The sequence below is a fragment of the Castor canadensis genome, chromosome 6, assembly GCF_047511655.1.
Source record: "Castor canadensis chromosome 6, mCasCan1.hap1v2, whole genome shotgun sequence".
In the NCBI taxonomy this organism is placed as follows: Eukaryota; Metazoa; Chordata; class Mammalia; order Rodentia; family Castoridae; genus Castor; species Castor canadensis.
Genome location: NC_133391.1, coordinates 171,421,957 through 171,438,959, shown reverse-complemented (window position 1 = coordinate 171,438,959; position 17,003 = coordinate 171,421,957). Strand labels below are relative to the sequence as shown.

Below are 17,003 nucleotides of genomic sequence, written 5' to 3'. Positions count from 1 at the left end.
TCATGAAATGGTCCAGAGCACCGGAGGTAGAAATCCCATGGGAGGCTGAGAGGATGCAAGGCAGAGTACCAGCAATGTATGGAACAATGGGTAAGACAAACTTTGGCAGTTCCTTCTCTAAAAAAATTTCCAAAGTGATCCTATTATGTATTCAAGTATGTGACTGAATATAAGATTAAAAAAAATAATGTGTTTAGTTTCTCACATCTGTAATTTGTACTTGCAAACTTCCATTTGGGAAGGGAAGAATAAAAGAAGGAAACACTCCTTCTGTATTAAAATAATACAGAAAGTTAATATGATTAAATTATGACATACAAGTGTGTGAACACCAAGCTGAATCTACCTCATCAATATACACTTAAAAAAATCAAAAGACAGGAAGGCAAAACAGGTCCTATGTAGGGGTGGGTGACAGTGGGAGGGGGTAAGGTAAATGGAGAGAGTGAAAATGGTCGATGAACTTTGTATACTTGTATGAAAATAGAACAATGAAACCTGAGGGAACTGTTCTAAGAAGAGAAGGGAGGGAGCATGAGGGAGAATGATGGATGGGGTGAATTTAAGATACAGTGTAAGCATATGTGTAAATGTCACAATGAAACCCTCCTCTGCAACTAATATATGTAGTAACATTTGTACTGAAAGAAAGGAAAGAGAGAGAGAGGAGAGAGAGAGGGGGAGGGAGAGAGAGGGGGAGGGAGAGAGAGAGAGAGAGAGAGAGACAGAGAGACAAAGACAGAGAAAAGAAAAGAAAAGGAAGAAAAGAAAAGCAAATTATAGGCAAGGGAAGAAAAGAAAAGCAAATTATAGGCAAGGGATGAACTAGGTATGTGTAAGTATTGTGCAAGTCTGCAGGGGATCAGGTCAGCCACAGTGTTTCAAATGGCCTGGGTACTATGGACGCACAACTTCCAGATCCCATTCCAGCCTCATGGACTTCACACTCAGAGCTGTGAGCTGTGTCTCCTTTTGCTTGCTCAGGGCTGGCCTTTTGTGCCTCCTTTCACATTGCTCTGGCCCAGGCAGACCAAGTGCTCACTAATGGCTGTTTGTGTAGAGCTGAGCTGCTCATTGACCAAAACCACTGTGTCCACATGTCCCCAAAGGGAGATGTGAGCCAGTAAGTTGCAAGGGTGTCATGAGTTCAAGGAAATGGGCATTCAGGAGGTACAGAGTCCACGCTGCAGCTGGAAGCCTGTGCTATTTTTCCTGACATCTGAACAAAGTGGAAGCTCTTGAGAGACTTAGCTAGAAACATTTCTTTTAATTTGAGGCAAGGAAAGAGAAACCAAAGGTGGCAGCTGTCAAGCCACATTAGCTGTGGCTTCAACACATTTTGTGTGGCATATATGCTATGTCTATCCTGAGTTCTTATGTCAAGCTAGGAAGACCCATCTAGTCCACTCAGATGTGGGGAGGCTGAATGACTTGGCACAAGCAACTTGCCTAATGGCTGCTGCCCTGGAAGATGTACAGAAACACCTGGAGAGAGATGGCTGGTAAGGGGATGCGGTTTTCTTCTCAAGGCTGTCAGACCACCCAGAGGCAGGCTGTGGTCCAGACAGCATGCTTCACTCAGCAATTCTCAATTTTCAGAAGCACTTGTGGGCAGCTGGGAAACCCACCAGCCTCTTCACTCCACCATGTAAAATGGTTAATTGAGGTGGAGAAAGAAGGGAAGTAGCTGGTACATTAGTTAAAACAATTCTCCCTTTCTTCTCACTCTTTCAATAATCTATTGGAAATGCTAAGGCTTTAAAACAAGGTTAACATCTACATTTTAAATTTAAAAGCTTTTGCAATTATTGCTATTAAACTCTACTATAAACTCATTTGAATGGCCCAAATATAACTGGACTGTCATTCGCAGGTCTTTACATTAACTGGAGTAAGTACTCTCTACACTTGGTACATTTTCTGATGGTCCAGTGTAAGAGGTATGGACCTACAAACATTCATTCTTCTTCTGGTTAGATAGGAGGCTGCCTAGAAAAATTTAAAGGACCTCATTAACTTAAGGGCACAGGCCCAAGTCACTTGCACACACTGATTTCCAAATCTGTGTCAGTGCTATTGAATGAAGCCATTGTCCATCCTCCTAGACCATCTTAACTGGATTGTGGACGTAGGCAGTGGTCTGTGGTGGGGTTGAACAGCTTACCTTATTTTCTGCCCTCTCCCTGGTAAGAAAACATAAATATTGTCAATAATGTAAAAAGCATGATTACCATCAGTTCATCAGCTTCCAGGAAGCTGACTCACCCAACTGATGAAATCTTTATGGTTAGTAACTTTAAGACTCAAACATAAGAATTAAAACTTTTAAATGAAAATTTAATTTTGGTTTGTTTACCTTATTGATTTCAAAATAAAAATAGATGGATTTTATATGATACCTAAAATGAAAAACTCAAACTGATGACATCTTTAGCAATAAGTACATTTCCTACCATCCTGCAGGGACCAGGGTTCCACAGAGAGAGGTTTCACCCCAGGTCTGAGATGGAAAATGGTAAAGCAGCTAGGGATATCCCTTTCTGCAAAGGAAATTTAAAAAACTAACAGGACAAGGTCAAAAGGACAAAGGGACCAACCAGAAGGACACCAGACTGGTTCAAATTGGGATAATTTAAGCATTAAAAAAAGAAAGGAAATGCAAAGGATGGAATACATCAAATAAATAACAGATCATGAACTTATAAACACCCTAAAACAACCAACTCACTGGTCCACTAACCCTTATTATTGACAAAAGGAAAGAAAAATTTTTTTCTGTATAAACTTTGAGGTACAGAGTAGTTTATGGGAGGAATTTCTTCTCTGTAAATGAGTACACGCTAATTAAAAGTAGATGGAATGACAGGGTTAGGAAATCGTTTTGGATTGAGCTTTTCTTTGCAGCACCTAGTGCAATGATGAATCCACAATCAGCAGGTACTGTAGTCCTAGGGAAAGGCTGATGAGTAATCCACCGTAGATGGATGAGGACTATGATAGGAGAACTTGCTTATCAGTCTTAATGAGTATCACTAAAAAGGAGACAATCTAGGTATGAAAAGGACATATATAGCACACCTCGGAAGCCTTTTTGCCTAACAGATTCAAGCTAAGCCAGGCACGGCAGTGCACACCTGGAATCTCAGCCCTTAGGAGGCTGAGGCAGGAGCCTGTCTCAAAGGAAAAAAAAAAAAAAAAAAAGAAAAGCAAGGTGAAGGTGAATTTAAGCAAGCTCTCTGGATGGAACTTTCAGCTCCACAGGAAATATAGCAGATACAAAAACAAGTTAGACAAACAGCAAATCAACAATGTGGGACACGCTACAGAGCAACTAATGTAATTTCCCCTATAGTTTAGTGACATGAAAACTAGGTGAGGAACAGTGGTTTAATAGCTAAAAGTAATATATGAACTGTGCATCCTGATTGAGAACACAAAGGAAACTTAGAATAGAGGCTACATATTAAATGGCAAGTAATACTTATTAATTTTGTTAGCAGCAATAATGACTGGTTAGAAAAAAATTTACTGGTTATAAATGCACACTGAAGTATCTAGGATAAAATGATACAGTAGCATAGGTTTCTTTAGAAACATTTCAGAATAATAAAAGAAAAAGGGAGAGAATAGATGAAACATGATTGGGAAATTATAGTAACTTTTCATGTCAAATAGAAGGACCCAAGGAGATCCATCATATAGTTTTTTCAACTCTGTGTGCTCAAAATTTTCCATAATAAAAGTTAAAAACAGTAGGATTATTAAGAGATACTGTTTTTTGCAAACATCAGAGCCCAAAATATCAGTGCAACCCACAAATAGCGTTATATGCCAGAACTGTGGGAATCATTAGGGAGATGGAATTTTTTTTTGAGATGTGATAAGTATATAAAAGCCAAGTGTCTTTTGATGCAGCCCAACAGCCAAAGAACATCAATGTAACTTTAGGTTTTCGGGTGGCACAGCAGGAGAGACTGAACACCAGAGGAGCCCAGTTAGCAGGCAAAAGAAAGGGACAGCCAGAGTATTTGTAGGATTTGGGGAAGGGCGGAGGTAAAGTACTCTGAAGCGCAGCAAGCCTCCTTGTGCTGAGCTGTGAACCGAGGCTCCTGGAAGGCACCGTCAGCGTGAAATGTTTGTCCTACCTCCCTGTGTGAACTTGTTATCAAGCTGGCAACTGAGGCTACTTCTCTGTATGCAAACGTCCCTGTGGCTCAGATCCTGTTAAGCAATAGAGGGCTGTCCCATTTTACTGATTTGATTTCAAACAGCACAGGTTTCCTGGCAATGTCCTTGACGTTAATCATGGAGGCAGCTGTGAGGCAGCCCACAGTGGTACCCCTGGATGTGCTAAGCAGCAAGTGAGCTGTTTCTCCTCACAGCCCACTCCTGTTTGTGAACTTTCCCATGAGTTGTATAAAGCTTAATTGAGAATGAAAGATGACACATGTACCAGTAACAGTAACTGCACCCAACGTTCAGTGTGTATTTACCGCTTTCCAGGTACTGAGATGAACAGCTTACAAGTTGTATCTCATCTCACTATCTCACAGTAGGTATTTTGACCTAATGGATCTTGTATTTTCAGTTTGGGGAAATCTCAGCCTTTGGAGGCTACTTTGCCTAGTTCACTGCATTTGTGCTTCTTTCTATTTTTTCTTCTATCTGAGGGGTATTTACCAAGTTTTCACAGCCCCCCAAGTGAACCAAGGTTTGGAAGAATCTATGTCTTCAAAGAACTCCCATCTAGCAGGCATCTCTTCATCCCAGGATAGCATTCCCTCTCCTGTCTAGGCTGGCTCAAGCAAAAGGAATGTAAGGGAAATTACCTGTTTCATCACTGTACCCTTCCACAGCTCCTGCCCCTATGCAACACACACACACACTGCCATGCATGCACGCCAGTGCACACACAGGATCCACTATCCTACAGCAGTCAAGTGTGTAAACTGCAGCAGCCTAATCAATGCTGTAAACTTTGCTGCCCCCTGGTGACAGACCCGAAGAATAACATTGTTGCTTCAAGGGTTATGCTACCAGAATGGATGTGTCTAGCACAAGCACAGATGTTAAATTTAGAGACATGAAGATTCACTGTATAAAGACTTGGCTTTCTAATTGGACAGTGTCAAATTCACTTCTATTGTTGAAACCAGCAACCCTGAATCTGTTAGCCTAAATTATTTTCGTAACACACATATGTACATTTTAAGGATTAAAATTAATTTTAGACAGTGCCAGAGTTAGGTCTAGCTATGACCACTGTGCCCAGAGACACTCCTCTTCCTTCTAAAACCCAGTTTACAGATCACTCCAAGCTTTCTCTGACTGTCTCTGCACCCTGTCTTACATGTGCTTTAAGGATGCTGACTGGCCCGCCCCCCTCATCACCTGCTCACTGACCTATTTATACCACTGACTCCTTGTCCCTCCAGGAAGGGGCTCTTTCCTATATGGCCCTGGAACCCCTAGCACTGAGTTCAGTGCCTACTCAGAGTCACCAGCGCTCTCTATAGTGTGTAGTCACTGAGTAAGTGAAGTGGGTGGGGAAGTCAGACGAGACAAAGGCTCAACAGAGATTGTAATTATAAATGCCTATAATCCCAGCTACTCAGAAGGAGATCAGGAAGATCATGGTTACAGGCAAGTCCAGGTGAAAAGTTAGCAAGACCCCATCTCAATCAATAAGCTGGTTATGGTGGCATGTGCCTGCCATTCCAGCTACACTGGAGGCATAAATAGGAGGGTCATGGTCTAGACCAGTCCAGGCAAAAAGGAGAAATGCTATCAGAAAAATAACTAAAAGCAAAATGGACGGGGTATGAGTCAAGTGGGAGAGGACCACGCTAGAAAGCAAAAAGCCCTGAGTTCAAATCCCAGACTCACAAAACAAATGCAGAGGTGAGATATTTGATTCTGTTGAAAACAACCAGGAAAAAGGATCACAAATGATGAGCACTACGTAAACAGAATATGTACATAAAAAGCATTCCAGGAAGCATCTTTTCTTCACAGCATTTGTAACAGATTGTCATTACTTGCTGGGTTAGTCTCTTTCTCTACCATGGGCTGTTAAACTCCACCAGGCTTCAGGGCTGAGTGTCACGCCAAGGATGAGCTGACCAAGGGAGGGTTAAGTAATGCAATGAGGGCAGACCAAGGGCTTGGGCCCAGGGACCTGGAAAGAGAATCAGCTCACAGAAGACAGAAAATGGCATGGGGTTTCATCAGCAAGGAAGTATGAAAGGGTTTTCTGAGGCTTGATGTGATCCAGAGAATCTTTGGCTCAAAGTCACAAAAATCTAATTGCTGTGAAAAAGTACAAACCAGCTAAGTAAAATGTGAGAATCAAGCCAGACCCTGAGTGAACTTGGGAACATGGTGACCACCTTTCCTTTTTCAGTGTCCATTTACTTCCAAGACCTCTTTCATTCTCTGCAATCAAGGTATACTGTTACAAGTGATCTCAGAGCTTGTCTAGTCTCCATTCCCCAAAGATAAAGAATCAGAGCCAAAGTTAAAGTGATGCACTGCACTATGGGATGGAATTTCAAATGCTAGCTAACATGTACTGTGCTCATCCTATGCAAGGTACTTTTCTCTCTTCCAAAAGGAGATACGTTAAAGTCCTAGGTCCTGATATGGGTGGATGTGATTTGACTTGGTCACTTGGTCTTTGCAATTTAATCAACTTGAGTTTCTGAGAGTGAAACTTAATCCAACATAGTGTCTTTGAAGAAGAAAATGCAGGCACAGCTACATAAGAACAGCATGTGAAGAAGAAGTGACACACCAACACCAAGGGATAAAGGCCACGGGAAGATGGAGGCAAGTCAGTTATGCTGCCACAAACTAAAGCACCTGGAGCCACCAGAAATGGAAAGCAGCAGGAAAGGGAGATGTTCAAGAGCCTTTACAGGGAGCACAACCCTGCAGCCACCTTGACTGTGGCCTTTTAGCCTCCCACCTATGAAAAAATAAACTTCTTCTGTAAGCCACCCTCTCTGTGCTACTTTGTTACAGCAGCTCTAGGGTCCTGAGACACAGCCCACACTACCATGTGATCTCTCCAGGACACTGAGACACAAGGACATAGGTCACAAGTGCCAAAGCTGAGACAAACCCAGGCTTCGAGATTCCTGAGTACAGACTCTTGGCTACGGTGCCGCTGCTTCTCAGATTCAAATTACACACTCATCACTAGTGATGAGGTAAACACGGGCAGGATATGCATCCTCTCTGAGCCAGCCCACTAATCTGTAAATGGATCAATACCTAAATCAGAAAGCAGGGGAGACACACACAAACATTAAGACAAAGACCTCTGCGAGGGCTCACCACAGCACAACTGAAAGGTCAACAGCAACTTGTCCTTAACCAAAGTCACAGCACCAGCTGGTGGTAGACCTGGGTTTCCAGCTCCAAAGCTCTTTCTACTACACCCTCTGTTTCAAGTTCTTGTCCCTGAAACTTTAACCTGACAAAATGGAAAAAGATGCATCTACAATGCACTAATTCAGTCTTGACTTCAAATACAGGAGATTCTCTCTCCAAACACTTTCTAAAACTTCAAAACCCCAATCTAAATTAACTTGTTTTTTCACTTTTTATACCTTTATTTAAAAAAAATACTTAGTATCTTATCAACTAAAGGGGTATTTCTACATAACTCTAGAAATGTAGATGTTCACATGCAAAGTGCTATAGAATCTAGTTTTCATTACTCCTCCTTATAAGTCACTTCCACCAACAAAATTTAATAGAATGAAAAGGAAGATGAACTTTTTCCTTACATTAGTTGGAAGACAAAATGCAGGTCACTAGAGAGCATTGTATTTACAGTTAGAAAATACTATTACAAACAAAAGGCTTAAAAATTAGCATTTACTCATTATATTCTTTAACTGTACTTGATCATTTTTATATGTAAAAAAGTATATATGACACTTGTATTAAATTAATTTAAAATTTACCTCCAGTAAATGTATACATGATATAAGAAAAACCACAGACCCTTTTCAGGTCACCAATGTCTAAACAGAATTCTGAAAAAAAAAAAAAAAGCAAAAATGGCTAAATCACAAATTAAATTATGTCATTTAAAAACACAGGTTCTTAAGGCTGGGCACAAGAGCTCATGCCTGTAATCCCACCTACTTGGGAGGAGAGAGGTAGAGATAAGAGGACTGTGGTTCAAAGCCAGCCCCAACAAAAAGTTGGTGTGACATTATTCCAAATAAGCTGGTGTGGCGTCATACACCTATAACTGGGAGGCAGAGGTAAGAGGATCACTGTCCAAGACTGGCCCTGGGCAAAAAAGGACTGGAGACCTGGCTTAAGTTATACAGTACTTGTTTAGCAAGTGCCAGACCATGAGTTCAAAGCCTAGTACCACAAAAACAAACAAGAAAATGAAACCTTCCCCACCCACACGTTCTTTCATCATCTGAGTCCTGAAACCATAATTCCTTCTTTTTACCAATGAACAGCAGAGTTTTGAGGAAATAGCTTTCTTTGTAAATATTCCACCAATTCGAGTCTGGATTTTAGCATCTCAATCTCATGATAGGGGACCTATGAAGGGAGGAAAATAAAACCATCACAACCATCCACAATTTCAGGTGATTCTGGTATCCTTTTACCTTGTTTCTCATACCCTCCCCAACAGCAGAAGGTGACCTAAAGAGTGCAGAGGACACACCTGGTCTCTGAATCCCAAGTCCTATTTCCTACAGCAGGAGCCCAGTAAATATTTGCCAGCAAATATCTAAGTAAGGACCAACAGGTGCCTCCTTTTCCAGATCAGACATCAGGTGGGAAGTCACAACACAATAAATATAAAGTCAGTAGTAGACTAGTGATCTCCCACTGAGTGGGGTCAGCATTTAGAAGGGGGCAAGAGAACTATGTGAAGAATCTTTACATGCCAGAGAACAACCTGGGGTCAGAAGCAGCAAGGGCAGGGACTGGAGAGAATGGGAAGGGGGAGAGTGGAGAGGGATGAGGAGGGGAAGAATGGAGAGGGATGGGGAGAGGGAGAGTGGAGAAGGAAGGGAAGGAGAGGGAACTGAGGGAATGAGAAGGAGATGAAGCAGAGGGGCTGGCCAACTGGCCATGTGCCTGGAGGGTCTGCCTGCATGCAGACTATAAACTGTGCGCGCTAAGACTTTGAGGAGTTTTTGCTTTATGCTGTAAGCAGTAAAGAAACAATGGTTTTTGCACACACATTGGCACAATTCATTATATGAAAATTAATCTGAAGATGAGCAAGGTTCCATGACTGAATGTCAGTAGACAGGAAACCAGAGAGCAGCTAGTATAAATAGCTTAGAGAATTAGGGAACTATCATTTATATTAACTGCTGTCCCCTTCCATAAGACCTTATGTAATATACAAGGAAAGCACAAACAAGGCCTTAAGCATTAAGGGTGGATGAAGGTCCTGGACTTAATGGGTCACCTAGTCCATTTTTATTCATTTGATCAAAGGGAAATTAAAGTAAAAAAATTCTAATAACTTAATAATCCCAAAAGCAGAGTTAAACATGTTTGTAAAGAATTTAGGCATTTTGAAAAGCTCAAGCTTTGAAAAATTTTGTATTTCAAGATATAACTCAAGATTTAAGCCTAATTTACAAACTTGTAAGATTTAAACTAGAGATAAATTCTTGGTCCATTGTACTATCAGAGCAGTGGCTGCTGCAAAATAATTTAAAATGGACATTGGGCCTGAAAACATGCCTGAAAATACCAGTTAAAAAGCAGGAATACCAGTTATGGCTCCAAAAATAACCTTAATCTTGCTTAAATTGCAAATGTAAGCCACATCTAACTTGGGCCTTTTCATGTTGTCCATGTAACAAAGAAAACAGAATTTAAACTCAACCAATTGGCAACACTTCACAAATTTATAACTGTGTAACTAGGGCCTGCTCAACCAGACAGATCAATTAAGGCAACTGTACACTGTATCGAGTCAAGTATTTTCTTTGTTTCATTGTGTTCCCTCTACAAAAGCCCCTCATTTGTATTCACTTGGGGACCTTCAAACCTCTTCAGGTTTGGCATTGTCTGATTCATGAATCACTAGTTAAGTAAACTCTTTAAATTTTTATTGTACTTTAGAGTACTTACTGATACCCTAGAAAAGCAAATTTGAACTAAGAACTGCTTTTGGGGAGAAAAAAAAAAGAAAGGTGACAGCATACATACCTGAACAACTTGGTAACCGAGTAATCGAAGGTGTCTTTGTTTAATAGATTCTTTTCCTAGTAAGTGTTTGCTATCAGAACAAAATCTTTCTGGACCATCAATGCACAATGCTACCCTAAGAAAAATCAAAACCGAGAAACTATATATTTTTAGTTGCTAGAATTTTAGATTTGACTATTCCTATGTCCCAATATTATTTTAAAACAACGATTTAATAGGTTGTCCTTTAATCTGTTAAAAAAAAGCATTTAATTCTATTGTTTATAAAATATTACAAGGGCTTTTCAAAACTGATATGCTGAGAAGTAGTATTCTAATTTCCAGAATCACATCTATTTTCTCACCTTCTTAAGAAAAGTATCAATTTATTAACCTTGACAAGTCTTACAACATTACAAACCACATCTTCTTTACCTTTTATGGACATCTTCTTGCACTGTAAATGGCAATACAAGTCCTTCTTCATCTAGTTTAATTTCAACATCTGGTGAGAGAAGAAAGAAAAAATTCCTGGTGTGCTACCCTCATAAACACTACCTCTCTGCATTCCTTTGTCCTATTTTGGTTTCTTCTACACTGCATATATCAGTGGGCTGAAGGCTGCAAAGTAACCACCACAACTAAACACTGCTAAGGATCTTAGTTAATTGGTTCCATGAGCCACCAAATCAGCCTTAAAGTAAGAAGTCTCAACTGAAACAAGGAGTGGGGTCTCTAGCAAGAAGAGCCCGAGACCCTTTAATTCAGAGTGAACCAAATCTTGTACGTTAAACACTTAGGGAACTGTAAACTCTCAGCTTGAGCTTGCAGTCCCCCCACAGTGAGTAAAGCATCCTGAGCTGAATATGTGGTCCATAAGCAAGGACATACTCCCCCTTCCTGGCTCTCTCATATACTGCGACTCCTTTTGTAGTCTGGTAAAGGAGAGGAGTGAGATGTGACATTTGGAGCCTATAAACTGCTGCCCTCTATGAAATGAGTTTCTTTTACTCAATCATTTAAAAGAACAGTAAGGGCAGAAGGACTTGGGACTCCCCAGTCACCACTGACCAAAAGAACTTTTTAGAGTAGGGAAATGTTTATTCCAGTGCTGTCTGATCTGGCAGCCATGAGCCACTATGACGAGTAAACACTTGAAATGTGGCTAGTGTGGCCAAGTAACCAGATTGTGATTTTTAACTTCACATTTAAGTAGCCACATAAACTAATGGCTGCTGTACTTGGGACAACACAGGCCTAAATTGCGATAGGAGCTAACTGCTGAGCACTCACTGGGTTTCATTTAGTTATTTAGCAAGTCTCTGAGGTCACTGTTTCTCTCATTTTACAGATGAGGAAGCAAGGAGGACAAGGTTTAATACTTTGCCCAGGACAGCCTCTGCAATGTGGCTCATGAGTGAGACTCAAACCCAGAGTCTAGCCTCTCCAACCCTGTGGTTAATCTTACTGCTTGCACTTGTCTTTAGGAAAGAGAAGATTCCATTTTGTACTTCCAGGGAACTATGGCTTCTAACTGCTACCTCTCTAAGAAAAGACAGGAACTGCTGATCAAAACAACAAAACTCCCTACACACTTACCTATGGTATAACAATAGGGCGTCAACACTTTGGAAGCAAAATACGATCTTGCTCCTAAAAGGTCAATCAGTCCAGTCATTACAGATTTATAAAGATGGTAATCCATAGGGGTCTCCAGGGAGCAGCAGGGCGTAAAAAATGATTTCACTTGATATTTAGGAAGAAGTTTTGGACCCTAAAATTCATACATGCAAACATTAGAAGGAAAAATATGATAAAAACAGAGAATAAATTAAAGGTTACCTGGGTAAAGTCTGATATAGAATTATTTCATGATATTTTCCCGGGATTTAGGGCACATATCTTTCTCAAAAGACAATGCATGAGATTATTGTTATGGTTCAAAAATTCCTTTTAAATGTGTTTAAAAAGGAGCCATTGGTCGCTATAAACAGAAAGGGAAGAAACTTAACAACGATCACAGTCGAAAATATCTTTAGAACTCTTAGAATGGCTACAAGGCCCTAATTGTTGTCAACTATTTTTAACAGTAGAAAATGTGATAAAGATGACAATTCAACTTGGAAAGAAAAGGATAGTGATGTAATGTATCATACTAGCAAACTGGTTACCCATCTGGCAGGCACCCAGTTAATTTCAGGTAGTATATGATGATGCATCCTATTCTTGAAAATTGGTCAAGAGTAGATTTTAAGTGTATTCACCATAACAAAGGAAAAAAACTGTGAGGTATGTTAATATGATAACACACACTATAGAAATATATATATATGTATATTTAGTTAATTAAAATACATATATAAAAATACATAGAAATAACAAAAATAAATTCCAGATAGACATGCAAGTATGTTTCGATAGCATTGCTGAGACAAAAGTTTGAAAAACCTGAAAATGCTTTAATATTGGAACGGCAGAATAAATACCATGCCTTTCTTGAAGAACACATTTGATCGGTCGATCTATACCTATCTATCTATCTGACTCTAGGAATGTCCATGATATGCTGGATATAAAAGCAAATTGTACTTTGTTTAGCTAGTCACGTCTCATTAAAAGAGAAAAACTAGACAGTTTTTATATGTATTTGTGTGCATAGAATCTGCTGTTAATACTGTTCCTTCAAAGATGGAAAGAGGTTACTTATCTCTATGTATAGTAGGCTGTCTAAGCCGTTTTAAAGAAAACAGTAATGTTTCCTATTCTTCTAAGACCCTATTCCAAAAATCAGATACTCCTTTTCTTTTTTTTGGTGGCACTAGGAGGTTTGAACTCAGGGCTTCTTGGTTGCCAGGCAGGTGCTCTACCTTTTGAGTCATGCCCCCACGCCTTTTTGCTCTGGTTATTTTATATATAGGGGTCTTGCTTGATCCTGTTTATGTCTCTCACTTAGCTGGGATGAGGTACACGTCACCACATCCAACTTTTTATTTGTGGAGATGTGGTCTCACACAGACTTTTTGCACAGGCTGGCCTAGAACTGTGATCCTCCTCGTTGCCACCTCCCAAGAAGTTAGGATTACAGTTTGAGTCACCATGCCCGCCAAACAATCAGATAACTATGTTGAGAGTATAGAAGACCAGGCTGCGGATGGCCAAACCTGGTGATGCTATTTCTGACCCACACACCTTGGGTAAAAGGTGTGTGGTGGTTGTGAGGATGGGCCTTTATGGTACTATACAGGAAGAGCACACTCCCTGTAAACGAAGCTCACCAAGATATGAGTGAAATTTCTGGCTTGGCTTAAAAATATACCCAGAAATAATTTAGGATTTGTTCAGTCTAGAGATTTCCACTTTGATAAACACCAACAGAAAGTGCTAAACCCCTTTGAAACCCTCAGAGAGAATCTGGGAGCACCCTAAGTCACAAGCGTGCAGTACAAGATGAAATCTTCTAAGGAATCATACACAGCAGGAAATTGGTGTTTCCAGGGCAAGAACACAGAATCAGGACCAATTTATTAAACAAAGGTTATATGGTGGCAACTAACTCCAAGTAAGTGAAAGCTCTGCTTTCTAATGAGATTACAAGATAGACCAAAGTATAGGAAATTAAATATTTCAAAGAGGATAAAAGAGAACTGGCCTCATGGGGAATAAAGCCACACGATTCATGTTCATGTTACCTTATAGAAAGGGCATTCTAGGATTGAAGTTAGGAAGAGTTGGGTCAGTTGTGCCAGACTCAATCTGTCCAAATCTGACTCTTCACCTGAAATAAAAAACACTTGTCATGGTTCAGCTTGAATTTAGTATGCAAAAGGAAAGAGGGAGCGTCATGACTGAACAATTTATTCACTGCAGAAATATGCACTTTTAAATGGCATTAGGAAATGAACCCACTAGAACTATGGGATCTGTTGCCACCAGTGAAACTGACTTCCAAGAACCCAAGCTCCTAGCAACAGAATATATTAAAAGAGGTAAAATGTGTGGAGAACTAGTGGAAATTTAACGAGAATGCAGAAGTTTGCCGCATTTGGGAGGCTTTGAATTGAATGAACCATACCATTCTCTTAAAAAAAAAAAAAAAAAAAAAAAAAAGGTACAGTTGCTCATGTTCAAAAGCTCTCCAATTTTACAGGAGCTCCTACCACCACCTCCATCACCTCATCCCACAGGAAGGCTACCTATCTCAGTTAGGGATCCCGTCTGTTTTTCTAAGTTTTTCTCCCTCTACACAATATCTTACCATTCTGAGCTCTGTTTATACTAGCACCTGTAACTTTTGATTTCATCTTCAAATCATCACAGAGGAAAAACTAAATGCAGAGCATTGCCTTTGAATAGTATCTAAAATATCATTAGATAGTGTCTAAAAATATCAGAGTTCAAAGGTTTTTTTCAACTGTCAAAAGTCATAACCAACTCACCTTGTAGCTTTTGAAGAAAAAAAGGGCTGAATATTTTGGTCATAAAGTTGACTGGGTGGCATTCTATAAGTGAACATGAATGGAGAAGTCTCAATAGTGTTTTGGGTGGAAAAGAATTGAAATGAGTAAAGAGCACATTTTCTAGTTTCCTAAATAAAACAGGGGCATTTGGTGGCAAATAATTAAGTTTTCCAAGTGGTTCAATTATTTCAGAAATCTGACAAGGTGAAAATTTTTCTGGTTGGCAAACAAAAGTTTCTGCTGCTGCATTGAGAATGGGTTCTGAAAGAATCTGTTTTCTACTGCAGTACTCCATCATTTTGCTGATAACTTCAGGATCCAAGGTGAGACAGAGCGGAGCTATGTGTTGCTCTAGGGCTTTTGTAAAAAACCTGTCATTGTGTCCAAAATACATGAATGCCTCCAAGACTCTCTTGAGCTCTTCATTAGTGAAGTGAGGAATGTATTTCACAGCATATTTGCCCAATTTTATAACCAGAGGAAGTGCATGAGTTTGATCAAGAATCACTAGAGCAGCGAGCACCTGGCTAATCAATTTAGGGCTCAGGTAGGAAACTAATGAAAGGGAAATGTTGTTTATTCTGTTTAAAAAGGTTTGGTATTGGTCTACTTTTTCAGGACATGCCTGCAGTATTCTATAAATGGCCACAATATCATCTGGGGTAAATGTTTCCAGCTTTTGACCTTGCAGTTGCTCTAGAATCAAGTCTAGCATCACAGGAGCTGCACTGTGCAGTCGAATCAGACATTCCCCAACAATACAAAGATTATGGACTTCCAGGCTGCCTCTTTTGAGGCGATTCTGGCATTCTGCTACGAGGCTCGGTATCAGGCTACTTTGAGGATCCACATGTGATAGAGTAAGAGCCTGCAGAATAGTCACAAAACCAGTGTTTGACAGATGTGAGAGTTCTTGCTCAAACCTAAAGCATAAAGCTTGGAAGACATCGTTCTCTAGTATTTCTTCTGGCAGCCCTTTATTGCCATCTCTTTTACTCACTTCACAAATCCGCTGCAAAGCTCCTGCTGCCAGAGAGACAGGCAGAGTTTCCAGAGTGCTTATAAAACTTAGCAGTTCTTCTGAGGAGGTGAAGTTGTTCAGTCTCCTGTAAAATACCTTCTCATTCTCTTTTTGAAGATTTTGCTCAAGTCTGTCCCAGTCATGTGCTTGAGACACCACAGGCTCACCAACTGGATGCAGGTCATTTCTATTTTCTGAATGGAACTTTTTACAACAGGCATGATGGAACCTGACCCTGAAAGGCTCAGGTTGTAGGGGACAGAACCAAAGGTGCAGAGGCTCCTTGACTATCCTGTGAACATGATTTGTGGGGTGATTTTTCAAAGCAGCTACAGCTCCAGGTATCCAAAGTTCAGACAAATGGCAGAAGTTCCGTCTCAAGGTGATTAAAGCCATGCCATCATCAGATTCTCAATGCTTCTTGATACATAAATAAAAGAGTAAGAAAAGGTCAGATACACTGAGAACATGCCTCACTCAACCTCAAGTTCGCAAACATCAGTTTATGAACTGAGGACATATACCCCAAAACAGGGATTAATAAAAATCTCCACACTAAAATATAGCATCAGAAAAGCAGGGTTTCTATATCCTAAAGTTCAGAAAAATGGCTTGCGGCTAATGGCTATTACTTACCAGGCATTGTCCTATGTGCCTTATGTGCATTAACGAACACAAAATAAGCACTTCTGTGGTCATTCTGCAGTTGAGGAAGGAGCAGGAGCACAGAGGTGACCCCGCGCAGTTCAGGCAGAGCCCGATTCAAACTCCGCCATCCAGCTCTCAACCCCGCCTCTCCCGTGTGGATGGAAGGAAGGAACTGAGCTCGGTTAAAAGCAAATGTATTTTTTAAAATAAGTGATGGGCAAAATTCGGACACATAGGGAAGGCCGATTAGGGGAGAGTAAGGAAAACCTCACCTTTAAAAAAAAAAAGTAACCCGGGAAGGTCAATGACGCGGGAGGTAGGGCCGCCGGTCCAGAGCTACACAGCTCCTGGGACTTGGGAACATGCGTGTGCAGGACAGAGGGGCCGCGCCTTCCCACGAATGAAAAAACCCCACGGGCCCAGAGCTCCGGCCCCGGGGACCTGCGCTCACACGCCGCAGGGTCCCGCACGAGAAGGCCGGCAGGTGCGGGTGTAGGAGCGGGTGCAGGGGCGTGTGCAGGGGCGGGTACAGATATAGGTACGGGAGAGGGTCCCAGCGCGTGCCGGCGGGAAGCCCCCGTGAGCACTTACCGAGCCGCAACCGCACGGCGTGCCGACCTCCGGGGCCCCGGTGAGAACCCAGGGGCGGGGCCCGTCCAACCAGACGCATGCGCGGTGCGGAGACC

The 17,003-nt window shown here is 41.0% G+C and overlaps 1 protein-coding gene across 2 annotated transcripts; it reads right to left on the bottom strand.

The window, feature by feature from the left end:
* Nucleotides 1-8,048: 8,048 nt before the first annotated feature.
* Fastkd3 (FAST kinase domains 3) lies at nt 8,049-17,002 on the bottom strand. Of its 2 annotated transcripts, none has more exons than XM_020166488.2 (7): nt 16,909-17,002; nt 14,628-16,089; nt 13,881-13,966; nt 11,791-11,965; nt 10,627-10,696; nt 10,213-10,327; nt 8,049-8,574 (listed from the first exon to the last, which is right to left on the bottom strand). In XM_020166488.2, exons 2-7 carry the CDS (start codon nt 16,063-16,065, stop codon nt 8,476-8,478), a joined length of 1,983 nt encoding a protein of 660 aa, XP_020022077.2. In that variant the 5' UTR covers nt 16,066-16,089; nt 16,909-17,002; the 3' UTR covers nt 8,049-8,475. The 2 variants fall into 2 exon arrangements, with proteins under 2 accessions (XP_020022077.2, XP_020022079.2); XM_020166490.2 differs by having other exon boundaries at nt 14,628-16,086; nt 16,909-16,973.
* Nucleotide 17,003: the final 1 nt, after the last annotated feature.

What these genes read in the sequence shown, in the direction of transcription:
- Fastkd3 (XM_020166488.2), bottom strand. Translation starts at nt 16,065, where the DNA reads ATGGCTTTAATCACCTTGAGACGGAACTTCTGCCATTTGTCTGAACTT. An exon ending in CAAGAAGATGTCCATAAAAG is followed by an intron (nt 10,328 to 10,626) that starts GTAAAGAAGATG and finishes GATTTTTCTTAG; the next exon opens with GGTAGCATTGTGCATTGATG. An exon ending in TCGGTTACCAAGTTGTTCAG is followed by an intron (nt 8,575 to 10,212) that starts GTATGTATGCTG and finishes CTCCCTTCATAG; the next exon opens with GTCCCCTATCATGAGATTGA.